This window comes from Mustela lutreola, chromosome 15 (assembly GCF_030435805.1).
Source record: "Mustela lutreola isolate mMusLut2 chromosome 15, mMusLut2.pri, whole genome shotgun sequence".
Lineage (NCBI taxonomy): Eukaryota > Metazoa > Chordata > Mammalia > Carnivora > Mustelidae > Mustela > Mustela lutreola.
The window spans coordinates 22461456-22486880 of record NC_081304.1 but is presented as its reverse complement, the minus strand read 5'-3'; the positions used below and the strand labels follow the sequence as shown (position 1 = coordinate 22486880).

The following is a 25425-nucleotide window of genomic DNA, read 5'->3' as shown; positions in this document are numbered from 1 at the left end:
AAAAAGGAAAAAACGTTACCTCTGAAAATAAGCACCAAAAAGAAATAAACTAGTTTAATATTAATCAGGTAGCAAACCTAAAAGAAAATTAACACACTTTGTTTCTCCTTTTTAGTTCCTTTTGATTTAATGTGCTCATTTCTTTCTTTTTTTTTCCTTTAAGTAGGCTCAATACCCAACATAGGGTTTGAACTCACGACATGGAGATCAGAATCACATGACTGAGCCAGGCACCTCTGTGCTCATTTCTGGTGTAAACGGAAGAAGCTATAATGGGATTCTTTTAATGTAATGGGACTGCGAACAGCATGAGGTGCATCATGGGTTAGATTCAATTAAATTACTTTAAAACCCAGAAAACAGATAAGAATGGCAGTATAAACATATTTGCAAGTTCAAAATTGACACTGACATTGTTAATGAAAAAATAAAACAACCTGTGGATGACAGTTTCAACTTCATATCAACCACAGATCTTTTTCTTTCTTTTTTTTCCCTATTTAGTTCTTTATTTTAATTGTAATAGTGTAAAAAAAAACTTAATTTATGGAGATAAACAGCTGTATCCAACTCAAACATAATTTTATATGTTTTAAATTATTCTAAAATTTGAAAAGGACACATCAAAATGTTACGCTAAAAAAAAAATGCCATGTATAAACATCCTAACATGTTGGATGTGATTAGCAATTCAATTTGTCCTGCTAGATTCACAGATTTTGTGTAAGCCTCGTAATAAAGCTCCCTGTCATCTCTGTTCAATCAGTGTCCTTAGGTTGCCAGGAAAATTAGAAAAAAAATATCGAGCTTTAAATATTTACTGCTTAAATCAATATATTCTCAATATTGTATAACTAAAGCAAGATACAGATAAAAAAGTGGATGCAAAGGCAGATATAAGATGTATTGTGAGGATAAATTAATGTGGATCAACACATGTGGAAGTAACTAAAAAGGTGCCATGCAAGTGTGATGTATAGTTATAACTAAATGAGGATAACTGAAATGTAAAGGGGGAAGCAGCAATCAATAAACATGCATATGTACCAGGTCAATGAGAATTTGTGTCACATAAGATCAGGAAAGTATATTGTAGGATTGTGCTGCCTTTTCCTTCCCCCTTTTTTTTTTTTTAAGATTTTATTTATTTATTTGATACACAGAGAGAGAGCGAGAGAGGAGACACAAGCAGAGGGAGTGGCAGGCAGAGGGAGAAGCAGGCTCCCCACTGAGCATGGAGTCCAACGCAGGGCTTGATCCCAGGACCCTGGATCACGATCTGAGCGGAAGGCAAATGCTTAACCACCCAGGTGCCCCTGCCTTTTGCTTCTTAATGTTTTCAAGTCTTTAAGGGATTACTGAGGAAGAAAGATGAGAAAAGTCACATATAACAATTCTTCAAAGTTTAAAAATAATAAAATTTACTGAACTTCAATGTTTTCAACTTAGTCAAGAAAAAGAGAATGGAATGAGAATGTACTTTGGTCACGTCAACAGTTTTGGTCAGAAACATGAAGTCTGGGGCGCCTGGGTGGCTCAGTGGGTTAAGCCGCTGTCTTCGGCTCGGGTCATGATCTCAGGGTCCTGGGATCGAGTCCCGCATCGGCTCTCTGCTCAGCAGGGAGCCTGCTTCCCTCTCTCTCTCTCTGCCTGCCTCTCCATCTACTTGTGATTTCTCTCTGTCAAATAAATAAATAAAATCTTAAAAAAAAAAAAAAAAAAAAAAAAAGAAACGTGAAGTCTTAGGAATGAGAATCATGGCATCACATCCTACAGAAGGAATGACTTATGCCCTAAGATCTGGGTGAAGGGAAAGAGTAAAATAAACAGATGACAGAGCTGGTTCTTTGTGCTTACCGGCTGGGGTTTCTGTCTGCTGGAAGGGCCAAGGAAATGAAACTAAAACAGCAAACAGTAGGTATGGTATATATGTGTAAGTAACATATATCCACACAAATACATACAGAGTGTATCTGTGTGTATATACACATATGTAAGATCCAAAGATGCCGGAGAACAGTTTTTTCCTGTCACTGTGATGATGATTTCATGCTTACAGCAGTTGCGTAAGCTCTTCCTGTCAGGCCAGATATTTCAGTTTCATAAATGAAATTGGGCAGTTAGCAACTATGGCAATCAGAATTAAAAGGAAGCAGTGATCAGACTTAAAAGGCGTATCATTCATTTAACTCAGTCTTTAGGAGCCTCCTAAGCAGATCATTATCAGCACCATCCCTTAAGGGCTGGAAGGGGGGCTGCTTCAATTGCACAAAACATGGCCCTATATCTGTCACCTTTCAGCAACCACTATGGTCTCAAGTTTCAGGTGATTATACAAGAACAGGAGGGAATAATGAGCAGAAGTTTTAGCAAAAACAAGGCAAACCCTCATCAAGTCTTTTTCATTGCCATGAGAGGCTTTCACTCCAAGGCAACACATATCTGTAATTTTCAAGGCAAGAGAGAAAAGATAAAAGTATATTGTTGATGTTCTAGGACCCTGAATAGTTTCAGCAAATTGAGCAAAATGCAGGGGTTTGGGGATACACACAAAAGAGGTGACAGTCTGGGGCGCCTGGGTGGCTCAGTGGGTTAAGCCGCTGCCTTCGGCTCAGGTCATGATCTCAGAGTCCTGGGATCGAGTCCCGCATCGGGCTCTCTGCTTGGCAGAGAGCCTGCTTCCCTCTCTCTCTCTCTGGCTGCCTCTCCATCTACTTGTGATTTCTCTCTGTCAAATTAATAAATAAAATCTTAAAAAAAAAAAAAAAAGTTAAAAAAAAAAAAAAAGAGGTGACAGTCTAAAAAAGCCAAATGTGAATTACAATACTACTTGGAAATACTTGAGTACATTTTGCTTGTCATCTGTTTAGATCAGTGGTTCTCAATAGTTATGACTGACTGATAGATCTTCATTGGCATAACTGCAATTAATTAACCAAAAAATATTCTAAGTACTAAAGTCTGTGAATAATTCACTTCTAAAGGTAGAAAAGGGGTGGAGTTCTAGTTAGCTTGTTTGGAAATCTGCATGGGCTATCTTTTATATTGTCTACGTCAAAACCCTTAGGAGTGAGTGTCCTTAAACATGCCAAGAATCGTATCTGTGTGTGTCCTGTTTCCCAGGGCTGAGGTGGAAAAACCACTGGTCTTAATGATGGAAGCTTGTACAATAATATTACTGCAATGAACTACTAATACAAAAGAGTTGTGGGAGGGACAGCTTACTAAGCAAGTCTGCAGGTTCAAGGTCACCAGTTCAGGACAGTGTGCACCTATGTACTTCAGAGCTTCATCTTCTAGCTAGAAAAATTAAAAAGACAGAAAAAAAAGATTACTGACACTGTTTCAAGAGATAAAGATATAGGAGTATACACATTTCGTCAACACATGCTAAATAAAGCCAAGCAAGCTTCAAAGGAACAATGAACCAGAAACAATGACCCATGATCAAATAAAGGCATAATTCATGTCATTAGTATGATTATCAGTATTTTTCATCAGTTCCAACCACGTCAAATTCACATGATCACCAAATCAAGGAAAAGATAAAATAAACACTGCCTAATGTTTATGGATTTCTCTTTTGATAAGTTAAGTATGCCTCACAGCATTCTGCTCAGGGATTATGAAGCTAAAATAATTTTCACACTTCTGTACTTCCTATATAAAAAGTTTTTTTTAAAAAACAAACTTTTGGGAGCAGAAGCTGAGAAAGGAATCCGGTTTATCTGCTGCTGGAAGATGAATGCCACACGTACAGTGCTGAGAACAGATGGCAAGTAATTGATTATAATGGTGCATTCCAATCAATATTTTTCAGGATTCCATAAATAACCAGAAGCTCAAGCTGTTGTTTTAAGACAGTCTTACTTCCAAAGCTCTGTTTCAAACAATGGAACTCCTCCCATCACAGTGAAGGAATAAGGGCACTTTTAACAGAAGCCAAGGCACGGTTTCAGTAACCATTAATAAAAGAATGTCACAAGAGCCTAACCCTACTTTGTCAGTCACTTCTAAACTCACTTCTGATTATTTCCTTCGAGACACTGCCATGTCAATTCTTTTTTTCTTTTTAATCACCGTAAAATAGAAAGACAGTAAAATTTTTAATAGCAAAATATGTTGGGATTTGTAATGTGACTGGCAGGAAGTAAACACCAACACTATAAAATGTAGGTTCTGTATACTTGGCACATTTAACCTGGCAGTTAACTGCTGCCTAACTAACTAACTAAGTGAAAACTGCTAACTAAGACTGCCTTCCTTGCCTCTCCAGTTCAAGGTCTCAGGCAGTGACGACATGGCAAGTTTTCTTCTCAGATTAAATTGTGTAAGATGCTTCCTGCCTATGGTGCATGCTCAGTGTCATCTTCTCTCCCTATCTTGCCTCCCCTCAAAAATTTTATCTTTGATCAGATGTTAATTCTTTTCATATACATACATATATATGAAATATATATATATATTAACTCTAAGTTAGACACTTTAATTTTTGGTAAGCATGTATCCTTGATTATTAATATACAACTACAAATTCCTCCAGCCAACATCTTTGGGCTGCCTACAAAGTTCACGGTTCTTCTAAAATTCACAAGCACTACAAGGAGTATTACCTGTGTGCAGCCTTTTAAGAATAAGGCCTTGAGACCCCCACAGCCTCTCACTAGTGCTTGGATGCCATCCTTGGTTACTTGGTCACACCAGGAAATGTTTAATTGCTCCAACAGTGGACATCCCTCACTTAGGACAAAACAAAATGAAACAAATATATGACTAAATCCAATTCCAAAGGCATCAAAGTCTCATTTTATTGGCTATTTAGTCAGGGAATGGCTACAGCCCCATGCTTTCCCACAAGAATACACTCATTTACTTAACATAGATTTAGAATACAGGCAATCTCACAACAAAAACAAAGCCTAGTTATCAATGTTGGTTGAGTTCATGTGGGACTCTATCCTGAGGAGAGCTATCTCAAATCCAGCTAAACTAATAAGCACAGAGCACAGTACTGTTTTTCAGGTATATCAGACTGTTATGGAGGTTTATGCTTTTCAAATATATTCTTTTTGCACTTATCTCATGTTTAAAAGGTCTCTGGAAAGGAAATGGAAACTAAGTGACCTGTTCAAGTTAACAGAGTAATTAGTGAAGGGTTTAGATTCAGATTCTTTATCAAATAATTCTTTTACTTATCAAAGTAATAATGAAGAGGTTTAAATTCTTATTTAAAAAATTACAAAGGATCTATACATTTTCCTTATCTGTGAAGTCTCCTCAGTACAGTCTCCATAGGCTAAAATTAGGCTATACTGTGTTTGATCTCCACCTTCTATCAAATATCCATTTTATCTTTGATTTCACATTTGAACTATTCAAAAATCCCAAGCTCTATGATATTCTTTGGAAAATATTGCTCTAATTGTTTTATAAAATGAAGGCAGGGGATCTTGGTTCAAGTCCATTCTTCAACATTAATGGTATGACTTCAGACAAGTCACTTTAGGAAACCTGATTGAACTTCTCTTAATCCAAGATCAGCCATAGCCTATGCTCTTCCCAAATGGAAGCACTCACTTCTGTAATAGCACTTACCACACCGTACTATGTCGCTAAAGGGCAGCAACAACAATACCTTGTTTAGTGAGGTTGAATCACATTCAAAAATGTTTTGGATTTTCTTATCTTTAAGTGTCTGTCCTATCTGCCTCAGATGGTTTTCAAATAAATGAAATCATTTATGTGAAAATATTTTATAAACCATAAATGCTGTTATCTTATACTGTTTATTATCTCACCTGGCAAATGACCTTAGATACATATGTACTCAGTATTCATAAGGAAGGTCTAGAAGCCATTTTTAGATTACTTATACTCAACTAAATCTACATTTCTTCTTTTAATAGCTTAATTTTTACTATTTATGAACATAACCAATAATGGGACCATAATTACCTGTAAAAGACTGATAAAAAAGTAAAGATACAAAGAGAATGAACATTTTACCCTCCTTTTAAGGTATACTTTCTGTGATGTATTTTTTAAAAAACAGGTTAATATTAAAACAAAACGTACTGAGTGCTCACTCTATGCCAGAAACTCTCCTAAGCACTTTATACACATTAGGTTGAACCAATGAAGCTGTCTTTATACCATAAAAGCTGTTAAATACTGCCAACTTTGTATGGTTTGGCCTAATATTATCAAACAGTGATGAATACTGTTTAATCCTAAGAACAGAACTATGAGATGACAAGGAAAAGCTCACAAGGGTTATATTTGTTCAAGGTACCTGGCTAATCAATCACCTGACTCTGAAGCGATGCTTTAATCACTAAGCTACGGTATGTGGTGGTTTCAGGAGTGGGGGCAACCAAGCTTGAGAGAAATCTAATCATTCGCGTATACGCTATACCAGTCTGTTCAGAAATCCTAGTTATCCCTAGGCATTTCTCCTGAATGTGTCCTGTAATTTGGGCAAGTGATCTATTCTGAACTATAATACATACCCATAGAACACAGTTTCCTTCGATTCTAACTTTATTTCAGTTATTTGAAATTTTTAAAAAACTCAGTATTTGTTCTGGTTATTGGATACTCTTGTTATAAGATATTTACCTCAGAGCTTTAAGAGACATGTTTGTGATTGATGTACAGGAAGCCAAGTCAAGGTGCCTGAGTTTGGAACAGAACTTGCTAAGGCTAGTACATGTACTGAAAAAATGGAAAAAGGAGAAAATAATGAATAAACAAACAGGGACACATCTTTAGTAAATCATATACGATTCTCATTAAACCCAGGTGTATACATAAGAACGGTAAAATTTCCATACCCCAAATAAAAGCAGTTACAAATCCTGGGACCTTTCACGCTGAGGAAGAGGCAGGTGCCATTCACAAAGAAGAAAGGCTGTGCTGTGTATGAGAATTAGCATGAGGGGATGATGATGCTTCGTTCTCGTTTGGAAATGTTTTACAGCAAACTACCTATGTGCTCACAGGAGACCTCTATGCATTTTGCAAATACAGAAATACCAGAAAGCTAGCTTAGAACTTGCTAGCAAGTGGTGCAAAATGAAGACTGAAAACTGTCTCTGCTCTTTCATTTAAATCTCTACTCAAGGGGCGCCTGGGTGGCTCAGTGGGTTAAGCTGCTGTCTTCGGCTCGGGTCATGATCTCAGGGTCCTGGGATCGAGTCCCGCATCGGGCTCTCTGCTCAGCAGGGAGCCTGCTTCCTCCTCTCTCTCTCTGCCTGCCTCTCTGCCTACTTGTGATTTCTCTCTGTCTAATAAATAAAAATAAAATCTTTAAAAAAAAATAAAAATAAATCTCTACTCAAGATAATCTTTTGCATGGCAGTAATGAAATGGTTGGATTTTTGCAAAGTATATTGAAGATAGACTGATATCGGGCTTGAATAAGTTAGTTTATGTAATATCACTACCTACCTGTCCTTAGGACTTAAAAAAAAAAAAGATTTATTTAAATTTATTTTTGAGAGAGCAAGTGAGCAAGTGTGAGTAAGGAGAGGGGCACAAGGAGAGGGAGAGAGAGAATCATTAAGCAGACTCGGCAAGCGTAGAGCCCAACATGGGGATCTACCCAGGACCCTGAGATCATGACCTGAGCTGAAATCAAGAGGTGACCAATTAACCAACAAAGCCTGCCAGGTGCCCCTCTTTTTTTAAAAAATAGTAATCTTGGGGCACTCAGTTGTAATCTGGGTGGCTCAGCAGGAAGCCTGCTTCTCCCTCTCCCACTTCGCCTGCTTGTGTTCCCTCTCTCACTGTGTATCTCTCTGTCAAATGAATAATAAAATCTTTTTTAAAAAAAGATTTTGTTTATTTACCTGACAGACAGAGATCACAAGTAGGCAGAGAGGCAGGCAGAGAGAGGGGAGGAAGCAGGCTCCCTGTGGAGCAGAGAGCCTGATGTGGGGCTTGATCCCAGGACCCTGGGATCAAGATCCAAGCCAAAGGCAGAGGCTTTAACCCACTGAGCCACCCAGGCACCCTGAATAAATAAAATTAATTTACAAAAAAAAAAAAAAGTAATCTCTACCCCCAATGTGGGGCTTAAACTCATGATTCCGAAATCAAGAGTCATATGCTCCACCAACTGACCAGCCAGGTACCGCTTTATGAATTTCTTAAAGTCTCTTTTTTATTTTTTATTTTTTATTTATTTATTTTTTTTTTTAAGATTTTATTTATTTATTTGACAGAGAGAAATCACAAGTACACTGAGAGGCAGGCAGAGAGAGAGAGAGAAGGAAGCAGGCTCCCTGCCGAGCAGAGAGCCCGACGCGGGACTCGATCCCAGGACCCTGAGATCATGACCTGAGCCGACGGCAGCGGCTTAACCCACTGAGCCACCCAGGCGCCCCTTAAAGTCTCTTTTTTAAAAAAGATTATTTATTTGTCAAAGAGAGAGAGAGAACACAAACAGGCAGAGGCAGAGAGGAAGCAGGCTCCCCACTGAGAAAGGAGCCCTAATCAGGACTCGATCCCAGGACCCTGGGATCATGACCTGAGTTGCAGGCAGCCACTTAAACTGAGCTACCCAGGTGTCTCTTAAAGGCTCTTTCTATAAAGATTTTATTTATTTCAGAGAGAGAGAGAGAGATTAAGTTGGGGGCAGATGAAGAGAAAGAGGGAGAAGCAGACTCTCTGCTGAGCAGGGGGCAAGGGGCAGCTCAGTTCCAGGACCCTGAAATCACGACCTGAGCTGAGGGCAGACACTTAAACCCCCGGAGCCACCCAGACACCCATAAAGGGTCTTTCTCCGCAACGGTCAAGTTCTCATTTAATTTTTTAAACTTATGATGGAAAATTGCAAATATACACAAGAGTGAGAAATAAAAAATATACCTGTATCATCACTGAGCTTTGACATTTATTAGTATTTGACTATTTCTACTTCATCTATTTCCCTCTGCTTTTTGTTCCAGTATTTATTTATTTTTAAAGATTTTATTTGTCATAGAGAGAGAGCACAAGCAGGGGGAGCAGCAGGCAGAGGGAGAAACAGGCTCCCTGCTGAACAAGGAGCCCAATGTGGGACTCGATCCCAGGCCCCTGGAATCATGACCCTAGCCAAGGGCAGATGCTTAACCAAATGACCCACCAGGCGTCCCTGTTCCAGTATTTTATTTTATTTATTTTTTAAGATTTTATTTATTTATTTGACAGAGAGAGATCACAAGTAGGCAGAGGCAGGCAGAGAGAAAGGGGGAAGCAGGCTCCCCACTGGACACAGGGCTCAATCCCAGGACCCTGAGATCACAACCAGAGCCGAAGGCAGAGGCCTATGAGCCACCCAGGCACTCTGTTCCAGTATTTGAAAGCAAACCCACACATATTATTTCACCTAGAATTATTTCAGGATATATTTCTAATAGATAAGGATTTTAACTCCTTAATATCTGATAACCCATCTGTGTTAAAGTTTCCCCAACTGTCTTATAAATGCCTTCGTCAAGTTGATTTGTTCAAACAGGATCCAAGCAGCAGCCATACATTCTATTTGGCTGATATGTGTCTTAGGTCTTTGTGTAGACCTATGTTTCCATTTCTTCTGGGTGGATGCCTAGGATTAGCATTGCCAGCTCCTACACTGTATTTATGTTTGACTTTTTAAGAAATTACCAAATGGTATTCCAAGGTGGCTATACTCTTTTACATTCCCACCAGCAATGCATGAAGGTCTCAGTTTCTCTACATCCTTGCTAACATTTGCACTCTCTTTTTCATTATAGCCATGTTAGTGGGTATGGATTGTAATCCTACGGTGATTTTATTCTGCAATTCTAAAATGAACACTCTTACTTGTACTTATTAGCCATTCATCTCTTTCCTTGGTGAAATGTCTAAGTGTTTAGCTCCCAGTTTCTTTTAAAAAAAAGATTTTATTTATTTGACAGAGACATAGCAGGAGAGGGAACACAAGCAAGGGGAGTAGGAGAGGGAGAAGCAGGCTTTCCACTGAGCAGGGAGCCTGATGTGATGCAGGACTCAATCCCAGGACCCTGGGATCATGACCTGAGTTAAAGAGAGACGCTTAACCAACAGAGCCACCCAGATTCCCCATGTTTAGCTCAATTTTTTTTTAAAAATTTTATTTTATTTATTTATTTAACAGAGAGAGAGACAGATCACAAGTAGACAGGCAGGCAGAGAGAGAGAGGGAAGTAGGTTCCCTGCTGAGCAGAGAGCCTGATGCGGGGCTCGATCCCAGGACCGTGGAATCATGACCTGAGCCGAAGGCAGAGGCTTAACCCACTGAGCCAGTCAGGCGCCCTATTTAGCTCAATTTTTAACTGGATTATCTTATTAATTGTAAGGGTTCTCTATACTTTTTTTTTTTTTTTTTTTAGATTTTATTTCTTTATTTGACAGAGATCATAAGTAGGCAGAGAGACAGGCAGAGAGAGAGAGGCGGGGGAAGCAGGCTCCCTGCTGAGCAGAGAGCTTGATGCGGGGCTCGATCCCAGGACTCTGAGATCATGACCTGAGTTGAAGGCAGAGACTTGTTTAACCCACTGAGCCACCCAGGCGCCTCTATACACTCTTAATACATGTCTAATTTCCTTCAGTAATGTTCTGTCATTTTCAGATACTTCTTATATTCTTATAGAACTATGTCGGGCGCCTGGGTGGTTCAGTGGGTTAAGCTGCTGCCTTCGGCTCAGGTCATGATCTCAGGGTCCTGGGATCGAGTCCCGCATCAGGCTCTCTGCTCAGCGGGGAGCCTGCTTCGCCCTCTCTCTCTCTCTGCCTGCCTCTCCATCTACTTGTGATTTCTCTCTGTCAAACAAATAAATAAATAAAATCTTTAAAAAAAAAAAAAAAGAATTATGTCATCTGAGAGTATAGAGAGTTTTACTTCTTTCATGTTGGTATGCCTTTTTTTTTTTTTGGGGGGCTCATTTCATTTGGCTAGACTCTCCAACAGAATGTTGACAGAAATGGTGACATTTAACATCCCCACCTTGCTCTTCATCCTAGGGGTAAGGATTCAGTCTTTCATAAGTATGATGTTAGCAGTAGGGTTTTTAAAAAAAATTTTTAAAAAGATTTTATTTTATTTATTTATTTTTTTAAATATTTTATTTATTTTATTTATTTGTCAGAGAGAGAGAGAATGAGAGCGAGCACAGGCAGACAGAGTGGCAGGCAGGGTCAGAGGGAGAAGCAGGCTCCCTGCCAAGCAAGGAGCCCAATGTGGGACTCGATCCCAGGACGCTGGGATCATGACCTGAGCTGAAGGCAGCTGCTTAACCAACTGAGCCACCCAGGCGTCCCTTTAAAAAGATTTTAATTAATTTATTTGACAAAGAGAGAAAGAGATCACAAGTAGGCAGAGAGGCAGGCAGAGAGAGAGGGGGAAGCAGGCTCCCTGCTGAGCAGATAGCCTGATGTGGGGCTCAATCCCAGGACCCTGAGATTATGACATGAGCCAAAGGAAGAGGCTTAACACGCTGAGCCACCCAGGCGCCCCAGCAGTAGGTTTTTCATAGATGCTTTTGATCAGATTGAGTGAACTCCTTTCTATTTCTAGTTTGTTGAGGATCTGTTTTATTATGAATGCGTGTTAGATCTGTCATGTGTTTTTTCTGTATCTGATGATCTACTGTTACTTAACAAATCACCCCAAAACTGAGCAGCTTGTAACAACAAAAATTTACTATCGCAGTTTTTGTGGGACAGCAATTCAGGCACAGGCAACTTAAGCAGGGTGCCTGACTCAGGATCCTTCACAAGGCTGTAATCAAAGTACTGGTCATAGCTGCATTCATCTCAAAGGTTAACTGGGTGCGAACTCCCTTCCAAGCTTATTTAGGTGACTGTTGGCAGCCCTCAGAAGATCCAATTCCAAGCTCGCTCACTTGGTTTTTGGTAGGTTTCTTGCTGGCTGCTGGCCAGACCTCAGCTCCTTGCCACGTGGACCTCTCCACAGAGCTACTCCCAACAGGGAAGCTTGTTCCCCCCAACAGAGCCAGAGCCCTGAGGGAAAGCAGAGCAAGACAGAATCACAGTCTTTTGGTAACCTAATCTTCAGTGTGACATCCAATCTCTTTTGCAGTATTCTATTGTTAGAAATGAGTCACTAAGTCCAGTCCACGTTCAAGGGAAAAAGATTACACAAGGGTGTGAGTACTAGGAGGCAGGGGTTACTTGGGGGTCATTTTAGAGGCCACCAATCACACTGAGATGATCATGTGGTTTTTGTCCTTTATTCCAGGGGGCAAAAAATCTTACCAGCTGCCTATTTTCATATGGTTCACAGGTCCAGAATGGTTTTGATGTTTTTAAATGGTTGAAAAAATTTTTTTAAAGATATATCTTGCAGCATGTGAAAATCATATGAAATTCAAATTTCACTGCCCAGAAATAAAGTTTTATTGGAGCACAGTTATGCCTTTTTGTTTATATATAGGCTTATGACTGCCTTTGGAAAACACTGCCAGGGTTGAGGAATTGTGACAGGTAACTGTACAGCCAATGAAGCCCTAAAAATATTTACTTATCTGGTCCCGCACAGAAAAAGTCCGCTGACTTCTACTATTCTACTAATTATTATGAGATATTAACTGATTTTCATATATTAAGCCACATTTGTATTTCTGGGCTAAATCCCACTTGATTATGATCCAAAATCCTTTCATAAGTTGCTGGATTCAATTTGCTAACACTCTGTCAACTATTTCCGCAGCTGTTTCTGAGGGCTCACAGTCAGGAGATTACCTTTTATTGTGATGTCTTTGGCAGCAGAAAAACACTGGCCTCATAGAATGAGTTGTAAAATACTTACTATATTTTATAAATCAGCTTTAAGACTGGTATCATCTCTTCTTTAAATATCTGATGGGATTCACCAGTGAACCCATCTGGGCCTGGGGTTTTCTGTATGGGATGCTTCTGAATTATTTACTGAACTTACTTGTTATAGATCTATTCAGATTGTCTTTTTTTAAGGCTAATTTGGTCATTGGTGTCTTCCCAGGAATTTGTCCACTTCACCTAGACTGTCTGATGTTAGTACAAAGTCACTGATGATATTCCCTGATAATCCCTTTAATCTTTTTTTTTTTTTAAGATTTTATTTATTTATTTGACAAACAGAGATCACAAGTAGGCAGAGAGGCAGGCAGAGAGAGAGAAAGAGAAGCAGGCTCCCTGCTGAGCAGAGAGCCTGATGCAGGAATCGATCCTAGGACCCTGGAATCATGACCTGAGCTGAAGGCAGAGGCCTTAACCCACTGAGCCACTCAGGCACCCCTAATCTGTCTTTTGAGTAAAGTATTTAGTCCTCTCCATCACTCCTGCTTTTGATAATTTATGTTTTTTATTTTCTCAGTCAAATTTTCTTGTCAATTTTGATTTTTTTTTTTAAAAAAAGCTTTTGGTTTCATTACTGTTTTTATGCTTCATATTTTATTTTATTTTATTTATTTATTTTTAAAGATTTTATTTATTTATTTGACAGGCAGAGATCACAAGTAGGCAGAGAGGCAGGCGGAGAGAGAGAGAAAGGGAAGCAGGCTCCCTGCTAAGCAGACAGCCTGATGCGGGGCTCGATCCCAGGACCCTGGGATCATGACCTGAGCCAAAGGCAGAGGCTTTAACCCACTAAGCCACCCAGGCGCTCCTGCTTCCTATTTTATTAATATTCAATCTAATCTTTTTAAAAAGTAATCTCTACGCCCAATGTGGGACTCACTCCCCACTGTGAGGTCAAGAGTCACATGCTCTACTGACTGAGCCAGTTAGGTACCCCTACATCCTTAATTTTAAACCTTCCTTTTCTAATGTAAGCATTTGAAACTATATTTTTCTTTGAAGTATTGCCTTTGGTACAGTCCACAAGTTTCAAATGTTGTGCTTTCATTATCACACAGTAAAACATATTTTTTAGTTTTCTTCAATCTATTCTTTGACCCATGTTATTTTGAAGGGTGATATTAGGATAAGTTCATTGTTGCTCAAGTCTTCTAGAGCTTTACCGGTTTTTGGTCTACTTATCATTTACTATTTAATGTCCTCCATTTGCACTTTTCCCTGAAGTTTACATCATCTCATATTAATAACCGCTCCAAGTTTCTTGTGATTAGTGACTGTGATAGTATATACTTTCTCATCCTTTTACTTCCAAGTCCGTATTATCTTTAAGTTTTCTTGTAAATTCTTGAGCACATTTGTACTTGCTATTTTTAAATGTTTTATTGGTCTATTTTCTAACCTCTATCATTTCTGGGTCTGTTTCTATTGACTAGTTTTCACTCTGGTTATCATTTCATGCTTTTTTGCATGTCTTATAATTTTCGCTGAATGTGAAAATTCTGTATGCTGAGTGTCTAGGTTTGTCGCCTTCTTCAAAAAAGAATGATGAATTTAAACTTACTTAGCAGATCACTAAATTAGTTATGGGTCAGTTTGGTTCTAAATTTTTTTCTTTTAACCTTTACTGGGACAGGTTTAGGCTAGTTTTACTACCAAGATGTGACCTTTCTGAAGTCTGTTATTAAATGTCCCAAGGTATTCTCTATTTGAGGTAGTCAGAACTTCTCCCAACCTTATTTAAGCTCTGGCAATTTTTCACTTTCAAGTTTTCCAGTAATTGTTCTTTCCTTAGTAGATGTTCTTTGCCTGGCTCTGTGGGGTCTCAATATGTGTACTTACAGTTTACTATCAGCCAAATCCATGTAGATTCCTATAGCCCTTTTTGAATAGATCCCTCATCTTGAGACAAAAATTCCAGTTACTTTCGCCTCCCTGAACTCTGATCTCTTACTCTTCAAAATATTATGTTTCTAAAGCAAAAATCTGGACTAGTGGTTATTTGATGATTTTAAGACAATAAGCTTTTTTTTTTAATAGGAGTGATAAAGTTAACATGCTTATGTTAAAAGTTTTTATCTTTTAGAAATATATACTTACAGGTTATATAATATGATGTTTAGGACTTTTTTCAAAATAAGAAAAATTTCACAATATAGATAAAACAAGACTGGCCCTAAAGTGATTAATTTTTCAATTATCAATTTGAAGCTGAGTGATGGGTTCATTATATACTTTTGTCTACCTTGGTATAGATTTAAAACTTTTTGTTAAAATTCGGGGTGCCTAGGTGGCTCAGTGGGTTAAGCCTCTGCCTTCAGTTTGGCTCATGATCTTAGGGTCTTGGGGTCAAGCCCCACATCAGGCTCTTTGCTCAGCAGGGAGCCTGCTTCCCCCCGCCCCTGCCTACTTGTGATCTCTGTCAAATAAATAAATAAAGTCTTTTTTTTTTTTCTAAAGATTTTATTTATTTATTTGACAGAGAGATCACAAGTAGGCAGAGAGGCAGGCAGAGATGGGGGCAGGGGGATGCAAGCTCCCCGCTGAGCAGAGAGCCCGATGTGGGGCTTGATCCCAGGACCCTGAGATCATGACCTGAGCCGAAGGCAGAGGCTTTAACCCACTGAGCTACCCAGGTGCCCCAAATAAATAAAATCTTAAAACAACAACAACAACAACAACAACTTTTTTGTAAGAATTCAAAAATCAGGGGTGCCTGGGTGACTCAGTTGGTTAACCATCTGTCTTCAGTTCAGGGCATGATCCCAGAGTCTTGGGATTGAGTTGCACACTGGACTCCCTGCTCAGCGGGAAGTCTGCTTCTCAATCTCATGCTCCACCTGCTTGTGTTCCCTCTCTCTGTTAAATAAATAAATAAAATCTTAAAAAAAAAAATCAAAAGTCAGTAGAAGTAATTTCTCTCTGTGTGGTTATAGCTCCAACTTGAGTGATTGGGTTCACATGTTTTGTTTTTTTTTTTAATTTTTATTTATTTGACAGAGAGGGAACACAAGCAGGGGGAGGGCCAGAGGGAGAAGCAGGCTTCCCGATGAGCAGGGAGCCCGATGTGGGGCTCAATCCCAGGACCCTGGGATTATGACCTGAACCGAAGGCAGAGCTCAATCAATGACTGAGCTACCCAGATGCTCCATGGGTTCACATGTTTTATTTTGTTTTCAATTTTTAGGGACTGCTTTGATTTCTTTTGGACTTAATATTTTAATTATGTAAAACATTTACATAGCTAGCTATTAAAGTAAAACTATAAAATATGATATTTCAGAGTCTCCCTTTCATCTCTCCCTGTTTTCTCTCTCACTTATAAATCACCATTTGATAAATCAACCATTTGATTATCTTTCCATTGTTTCTTTTTTTTTTAAGAGGATTTTTTTTTTTTTTTTTTTTTTTGGATAGACAGGGATCACAAGCAGGCAGAGAGAGGAAGGGAAGCAGGCTTTAACCCACTGAGCCACCCAGGCGCCCCTCTGTTGTTTCTTTTTAAAAATGTAAATGAAGAGCAATATTTATTTATATTGTCTCCTGGCCCTACAAAAAGTATCTTTTTAAGAAGATTTTATTGACTTATTTATTTGAAAGAGAGAACGTGCACAAGTGTGTGCATGAGCTATGGGAGGAGAGGGAAAAGGAGCAGCAGACTCCTCACTGAGCAGGGAGCCCAGTGAGGGGCTATATCCCAGGACCTGAGATCATAACCTGAGCTAAAGGCAGAAACAACCTATTGAGCCATTCAGGCACCGCTACAAAAAACATCTTACACAAACTGCTTTGCAGTTCACTTTCTCTCTCTCTCTCTCTTTTTTTAAAGGCTTTCTACCTTTTTTTTTTTTTTTTTAAGATTTTTATTTATTTATTTGACAGAGATCACAGGTAGGCAGAAAGGCAGAGAGAGGGGAAGGGAAGCAGGCTCCCTGCTGAGCAGAGAGCCTGATGTGGGGCTCAATCCCATGACCCCAGGATCATGACCTGAGCTGAAGGCAGAGGCATAACCAATTTAACCAACCTCCCCCAAGTGCCACTGCAGTTCACTTTCTTAACAGTACGTCCTGGAGATCATTCCAGAATACTATATAGCTCCTCATTCCTTTTAATAGTGCTCTATGGAATGATATTTGGATTGTCTCCCATCTCTTGCTATTAGAAATCCTGCAGTATTTGGGGCACGTGGGTGGTACAGTTGCTTAAACAACGGTCTTTGGCTCAGGTCATGATGCCAGGGTCCTAGGATCAAGCCCCCACATTGGGCTCCTTATTTGGTGGGGAGCCTGCTTCTCTCTTTCCGTCTGCCTGCAGCTCCCCTGACCTGTGCTCTCCTGCTCTCTGTCAAGTAAGTAAATAAAATCTTAAAAAAATATATTGCAGTATTTGTTATTACAAACAATAAAAATGAATAGCTTCATATATAAATTATACCATATTTTTGTCAGTTTATCTTTGGTTTATAGGATAGATTCCTAAAAAAAAGTATAAATCGTATGTCATTTGTCTAGATACCAAACTAGTCAGATTCTTTATCTCTGTAACATTAAGTATTCAGGAGAAAAAAATAAACAGGTAATTTATCTGAAGTAAAGGTGGACTACCAGTATAAAGTCATAGTTAGGGGAGAGGTTAGATTTATTTCTCATGTTAAAGGGTTAAATCAATTCACAGAAATAATACTTGCTTACTATTACAAGTATTCTTGTGATTCTACCACAGTAGAATTAATAACCATAGTTCTTGTCTTTCAGACACTTTCTTATACTAAAAGTTAACAATGTTGTGACCTCAAAGAAAAGAATGAAATAAACTGTACCCTGTGTCTGGAGTGTCTTCCACTTTCCTTTATTAAAGCAATTATAAAGATCCCATCTCCATGAGGCCTTTTTTGAACAGGAACATTCCCTGAATAATCCTGGCCCCACCCTGTATAAACATGCTTCCTAACTGCTTCATTGCACCTTAAAATAGGAAACAATTTCCCTATGCAATTTTAAGTGTTATCTGATACATCTTATTACCAACAGATAGCCTGGAACTGAATTTGGGGAGGGGGGTGCTGAATGTTTTTTAAGTCTATCTTCCATGTCTCTTATATCTGTGATAGTAAGCTCTCAAGGATGAAGGACTGATTTCATTTATATTGTAACTGACACAGACATAGTACACTTAAAGGGTCATTTAATATATGCTCAATATTATTACAAGTTGCTTAATTATGTAAGATTTTATATCTTTTTAATAGAATTATCTGTTTACTATTTATTTTTTTTTTTTTACAAATTTTATTTATTTACTTGTGAGAGAAAGAGTACAGGCAGGGAGGAGGGCAAAAGGACAAGCAGACTCCCCAGTGAGCACAGAGCCCCATGGGTTGGGGGTGGGGGTCAATCCCAGGATCCTGAGATCAGACCAGAGGCAAAATCAATGCTCAAATGACTGAGCCATCCAGGCATTCCTGTTTACCTTGTTTTTTGAATGAAACCTATTAGTATTTTGAAATATAAATAGTCCTAGTAATTTGTTTTTTTTTTTTTAATTTATTTTTTATTTTTTTTTTTAAAGATTTTTATTTATTTATTTGAGAGAGAGACAGTGAGAGAGAACATGAGCGAGGAGAAGGTCAGAGGGAGAAGCAGACTTCCCATGCAGCTGGGAGCCTAATATGGGACTCGATCCCGAGACTCCAGGATCATGACCTGAGCCGAAGGCAGTCGTCCAACCAACTGAGCCACCCAGGCGCCCCAGTCCTAGTAATTTGTATTATTAATATCTCTACTGCATGGTCTACAATTTTTAAGTTTCACTTTAAATATCAAGATAGAATTTGGGCCAGATTCCAAAACAAGTTTCTTACGTCATTTCCATTTTAATGTCTTTTCCTTTTAAAATATCTTCCCTCTGTAAGATGAAAATTTGCTAAATGTATTTAAGTGCCCACACTTAAAGCTAGTATAGGCAGGACACAAGGGGCTATGACTTACACTTCTAAAACATAAAATACTTACGCATCTGTTGTCTTTGTACATCCATTTAGATTCAGTACTTCAATGTTCCTACAATTTTGTGCAAAAGTCCTTTACAGGAAAGAAACAAAGTTAAGTTAAAGATGTGAAAAGAAATGGGCATAATTCTAGGCATTACAAAAAATAATAAAAGATATTACTATTGGTAATACCGGATATTTGTACAAAACTAGCTCACATTACAAATATATTCATTTTCTACCACGAACTTTTAAATACTGACCTTTGTGTCAACCAAGGTTAAAATTAACCTAACTCTTAGTCAACACATTAAAAAAAAAATTTACTCAAGGCTCCAAAATAGCCATTTATGATATGAGGAATCTGGCTTTTGGTGGGGATACTTATTCTTGTTTTACTCTCAAAACCATACATCCCCAAACTGGCTATTTTTGTGTTATAAGCAACATATGTATGTTTGGGTTCTGAAGAGCTTAAGAATATAAAAATTGTTTTAGCTTTTTCTGGGTGAAATAGTGCTGTTCCTTAATTCAGCCAAGAACATCAATTAATCAATAGTTACGTTCTTACCTTAATGCATTGTCTCCTACTCCAAGACACCCACGAAGACTTAACTTTCGTAAAAAGCCCCCACATCTTTTTGAAATATTCTCCACTACCCGGCCCTGTAAAAAAAGACAGGTAAACAATACAAAACAGAAAATTAAGGTACCACATTGTTTTTGAAAAGAACACATCTTTGTTTTTAAATAATTTATAAGCAAAGAAAAAACTTCTACTTGTTTTCAAAATCTAATGCAAGAAAGAAATTCCAACTTACTTTGAGAAAACTGTGATCAACTCATCTACCTGAAACAGGCTTACACCCTGTATTATGCATTCTGCTATTTGAGAGACACTCTGCAGTTGAGGAAATGGTGCTCTGCACTTCCTAGGCTACTATACTAACGCAGACTGCCCTCCTGTAGCTACTGAAGGACATTAGCAGCTATCTTTATTGCTTCCGAATCCTCCCCCAAGTGTTTACTACAGCATTCTAAATACAGCAGAAACTCAATGGACACTTAACAGAAGCTTGTTGAATGATTTTGTGGGTCATGTTGTTTTAGACATTTATATCCATATAATGTTTTAAATAATATATCCATATAAATGTTTAAAACATTTATATGGATATATTGAATGATTTATAGATATATAGGATATATATCTATACATATATAGAATGATATATATATTGAATGATTTTGTGGGTCATGTTGTTTTAAACAGATATTTATATCCATGAAGATTAGGCAGTTGTGAAAAACATGAGAATCCAGCAAGATATCAGTGAGTATTATTTTAAAAGCACTTTCTGGGGGTGTCTGGGTGGCTCAGTGGGTTAAAGCCTCTGCCTTCAGCTCAGGTCATGGTCCCAGAGTCCTGGGATCGAGCCCTGCATGGCTCTCTGCTCAGCAGGGAGCCTGCTTCCTCCTCTCTCTTTCTGCCTGCCTCTCTGCCTACTTGTAATCTCTGCCTGTCAAATAAATAAATAAAATCTTTAAATAAATTTTTTTAAAAAAAGCACTTTCTGTAGAAATGGAAAGTTCCATTTCTTTTTTTTTTTTTTAAGATTTTATTTATTTATTTGACAGAGATCACAAGTAGGCAGTGAGGCAGGGAGAGAGAGGAAGGGAAGCAGGCTCTCCTCAGGATCCTGGGATCATGACCCGAGCCAAAGGCAGAGAGAGGCTTTAACCCACTGAGCCACCCAGGCGCCCTGAAAGTTCCGTTTCTAATGGAAAGTTCATGTGAGGCTTTGAGAAACTTCTTATATGGATCCTCAAGACAAGTTCCCTGGAACTTAAAAATGTTTTAAATCTAAATCTCATTTTATCCTTATAATACAATGAGGAGCTATTGTTTTCACTCTTCTGACAAGAAAATCAAGGACCACAGAATTCAGGTTCATGTTAAAATAATTTAAGTTTAAGCTATTATCCTTCTCTCTTTTAGAGATAATAGGCTATACTAAGAGATGAAATAATGAGGAAGAAATGAGAAGGGGAAAAAAAAAATCTCTCCCCAGCAAAAATACTTCATTAAATGACTTTGGCTTTATTCTTTTTTCATTCTCCATAAAAATTGTCTGTAGGCTCCCCCAAAGCCAAATGCTCATCTTAATTAGAATTTATGCAAATACCATTCCCCAAAAAACTGTTAACTCTATTCATTCTTCATCTCTCTTTTTTTAAAAGATTTTATTTATTTATTTGACAGAGACACAGCAAGAGAGGGAACACAAGCGGAGGAGTGGAAGAGAAAGAAGCAGACACTCCTGGGCGCCTGGGTGGCTCAGTGGGTTAAGCCGCTGCCTTCGGCTCAGGTCATGATCTCAGAGTCCTGGGATCGAGTCCCGCATCGGGCTCTCTGCTCAGCAGGGAGCCTGCTTCCCTCTCTCTCTCTCTGCCTGCCTCTCCATCTACTTGTGATTTCTCTCTGTCAAATAAATAAATAAAATCTTTAAAAAAAAAAAAAAAAAAAGAAGCAGACACTCCACTGAACAGAAATCCAACGTGGGGCTCAATCCCAGGACCCTGGGATCATGACCTGAGCCGAAGCCAGATGCTTAACGACTGAACCACCCAGGTGCCCCTCTATTCATTCTTCAAAAAGCAAATATAAAGACTTCCTTAAAAGAGCAAATGCATGTTCACTTTTCCACCACAAAAATAAAGAAAAAAATGTCTAGTCCTTTTAATACTAAATCATTTAGTATTCCATCAGTAAAATAGTTCTGCTTGTTCTCAAAATCTGAAGCTGCTGGTTCCCATGAAGTTCAGATGCACTGAAATTAATAGTTTCTCTCTCCAGGGAAAGGAGATTTATATGGTTGGGGCTAATCTGTTCCATGCAGTAATTACATTCTAACATGAGAAATGGGGCCACACATCACATAATTATACCTCAATATCCCTCTGGAAATCAAACAGGTCAATCCGCTGCCAGTTACTGCCATCCAGAGCCAGAACATTCCAGGCCTGTTTTGAAGAAAAAGAGACAAAATGAGCAGAAGCTCAAGAGGGAAAACCAGGAATATTCAAGTTCACAATTCAAACTAATAAAAGAAATTGACCAAAAAACTTCTCAGCCCTCCACCATTAACCCCCAAAAGGTCTGCCTTGTCTCTGATTCATATTTTATTCAATTAGATTATATCATAAATGAACAGATACAGAAACCAGCAGCTGGGATGGGGGTGGGGGGAGGGGATGTCAGAAGAGGACAGTCTGATAAGTATCCTAGCCAGAAACTCTTTTCTAACTGGAAAATTTAGTTTTTGATCTCCAAATGAGATACTTCTGGAGATGAAAAACAAGTCTCTTACGCCATCCTTCAACGAAGAGCAAGATGAGGTAAAACCAAAGAGTAAAATACTCTGAATACGGCCATGTTCAATACACATAGTTGCCATCCACAATCACTTGGTCAGACTTGAAACTGATACAGTGACCTGGGACTTAGAAAAGACACCCTTGTTTCTTCACATTCAAGACAGAATCTTATTGCTTTCCTCTTCCTCACTGAGGCATGTTTCTCAACTGGTCATCTTTCCCTCTATCTTGAGTTGGTAGAAATCTTAAAACAGTGATCATTTAAGACTTCTCATACATTTCTTCAATTAGGCTAAAGAGAGGCAAGAATTTCTACTTTTCAGGATTAGAAAAAATGACTCCAATAAGACTTGACTTTGAATCACATTTTAATGAGAAAGCCTTTAAAAGTTTTCCTTATTAAAGTGCAAACAAAAGTCTTAATATTATTGACTTATAAACTTAGAATATTATCTCTTACTACAATATTAGAATATTATCTATTACTACTACATGTAGTAGTAAGAGACTTCTACATGTAGACTACTACATGGAGTCAATACTGAGATACTAATAAGGAAACTGAATATCCTTGTAAGCCCCAGGGTGTCACACAATCTACCAGAAATATGTCAGGAGTATGAGGGTAAATAAAGTTATTACTCTGGAAACCTTTAAGGTTTTCTCAGGAGTTAATGTTGCTTTTCTTTTTGTGGTCTCATGGTTTCTTAAATGGCTAGCCATGTGAGACAAAAGATAAAACGCATGTTTACTAGATTCTTAGGCTTAATATACTTCTGGTTTGATTTGATATTTGTCATTTTCTTACTTTCTCCAGTAAGGAAACATGACAACCTGAGACTAAAATTAGGAATCACAAGGTCCTTTCTAGAGTCTTTTTTTTTTTAACTAATTCGTTAAATACTTTAAGTAGAGAACAATAGCATAACTACTGATGTACCAATTCTCCAGATTTAATGAAAACTGGGTGTTCTTTCCTTTAAGTTAAAACATTAATAGGGAAGAGGAACCTACAAATGAAAACAATTAAAATTCGCTAAAATCAACAGCCATGAGATGAGACTGCAACTAAACAAAAAAGTTAAGATACTGGCCTCGGTATGTTTTCAATGATGACCTCAGCTTCAGATGGAGATATTAAGGAAACCCTATTCATTTGTATCAGCCATATCCATAGCACAAATACAAGGGACAAAAAAGTCATGAAGAAAAAAATCACCAAAATATTACTGACCATTTCCAGAGTAGCTGATACACTGATTTAGTATGGCTTTTGGGATGCAGAAATTACCTTAAAGTTAGCAAGACACGGTGAATTTTCTATGGCAAGTTTCGTGGGGTTTTTTTTGAGGGGAGTAGTATTGGTTATTTGAAAACCTGTGCACAGCTACAAAGATAAACACAGTATGGTATAAACCTGTTCTATATCCAGCACTTAGGACCGTATCTCATACCCAGTAGTTTCTCAGTATTTATTAAATGAACAAGCAAAAAGCCACTGTCTGGTTTATTAAAAAAAATGATGATTGCCTGTGCTCACTCACTGTAAGTTAATCATTATAGATCTGTATTACAAAAGAGAAAGCAATATTCCCACAACACAGAATCTATTCTTTGTTAGTGGCAGCCAATAAGATTATGATGTTTCAGTTTTATCATAAAAATAGATAATTAAGTGAAATTAAAAATTGACTTTAAGAATGGAATCTGGTTTGCCCTATAATTTTAAAATAAATTATATTCTAGCTATTATCTTTTGAGGAAAGCAATACAGGGAAATAACATGAGAATTAGAGCCCTGAGCCTTCGGTGTGTGTGGGTGTGTGTGCACATAAAATGAACTAGAAAAACAATGAAACACTATTTTATTACAATTCTGAGTAGAGCCTATTCTTTTGATTTGCATGTTTAATATCTTTTCCTTAAAAATGTTTCCTCTGTTTGCATTTTACAAATAGTTAAGATTTCCAAAAAATTAAAGTTAGAGACAGTACAAATTGCAGAAGGCCACTGCAGAATTTGGGAATGCCATGCATAAAATACCATCCTCTGAAACATAACATACAACTAACATCTGAAGTAAACGGTTTGCCTACTAGAGAGGCTGACATCATCAGCATCAGGAAGGGGTACCCCTAGAATAATCTCAACCATTCTTACCCTGGAGACCTGAGCACAGCGACACAAAGTAACAACATCCAGAAAAGAAAATATCCTAAAAGAGAAGGAGACAAATTTTATTATATGATACGGTAGTTTCTCTTGATTTTTACCTAAAAATACCAATGTAAATACATATATGAAAAGGGAATTCTTTTCAACAAATACAAAAAGCAGGGGACAACTTACAACATAACGATGCCCACATAAAACATTGGAAGAGAAAGTAATCTTTTACTTGAGAATGTACATATTAAGCACCGCACAAGTTCAAATGAACTGGTATCAAGGGATAATAAAATATTCTAACTGATACGATTTGTTAAAATTTGTTAAAAGTAAAAAAAAAAAAAATTTTCACACTTCTGGTCATCAAAGACGACTAGGGGAGGTAACTTTATAAAGAATTTCACAGTTATGAAGGAAAAAAGATTAAATAATATAGTAATATCTAAAAATTAATAACTACGTTAAATCTCTATATATTTAATTCTAATTCAGGAAATTATAAAACTCATCTAATCACTGTCAGGAAACACTGCCCAGAATTATTCTCAGTCTTATAGTTAACTATTAACTATATTTAACTAAGTTAAATATTTACTTTGTCGCATTATTATTATTTGAAATAACGGATTTGCTTAAAGTGTCATAACTCTCTATACTATAAGCAACCTGTAAAGGCAGGTCAGAGCATCCTGGTAATAAATGAATGGGTCACATCTGTTTAAAGTTCTCTTTACTTATCAGCACCCTTTAAAGGTCAGTTTATTCTGAATAATAAGTTAAAATCTATAAGAGGCAATATAATATATAGCATGTGCTTCAAAGATTTAAATTTTGTCTTAAGAATTTTATAAATTCCTTGAGATAACTGGAGATACCTAGGATGTTACAAAAGGGAGGTCAGGAAACATTTATTTGGAGAATGAAGGCCAGATTTTTTCTTCCATAATACTTTAAGTGTTAAAACCTTCTGAATTAGCCTAAAAGAACAAAATTTTGTTGTTTAGTGATTAGAGGCTATCAGTCACATTTTGGAACTTGGAATAAACTCA

General features: G+C 37.8%; 1 protein-coding gene across 4 annotated transcripts in view; it reads right to left on the bottom strand.

The window, feature by feature from the left end:
- Positions 1-25425, bottom strand: part of FBXL20 (F-box and leucine rich repeat protein 20) — a 107673-nt gene that overhangs the window by 14993 nt on the left and 67255 nt on the right. For all 4 annotated transcript variants that reach the window (XM_059150023.1, XM_059150021.1, XM_059150024.1 and 1 more), the window contains 7 exons: positions 24368-24422; positions 21779-21853; positions 19401-19495; positions 18852-18920; positions 6619-6714; positions 4614-4740; positions 3226-3300 (listed from right to left, as the gene is read on the bottom strand). In XM_059150023.1, coding sequence (XP_059006006.1) covers positions 3226-3300; positions 4614-4740; positions 6619-6714; positions 18852-18920; positions 19401-19495; positions 21779-21853; positions 24368-24422 — 592 coding nt within the window. The remainder of the gene's footprint in view (positions 1-3225; positions 3301-4613; positions 4741-6618; positions 6715-18851; positions 18921-19400; positions 19496-21778; positions 21854-24367; positions 24423-25425) is intronic.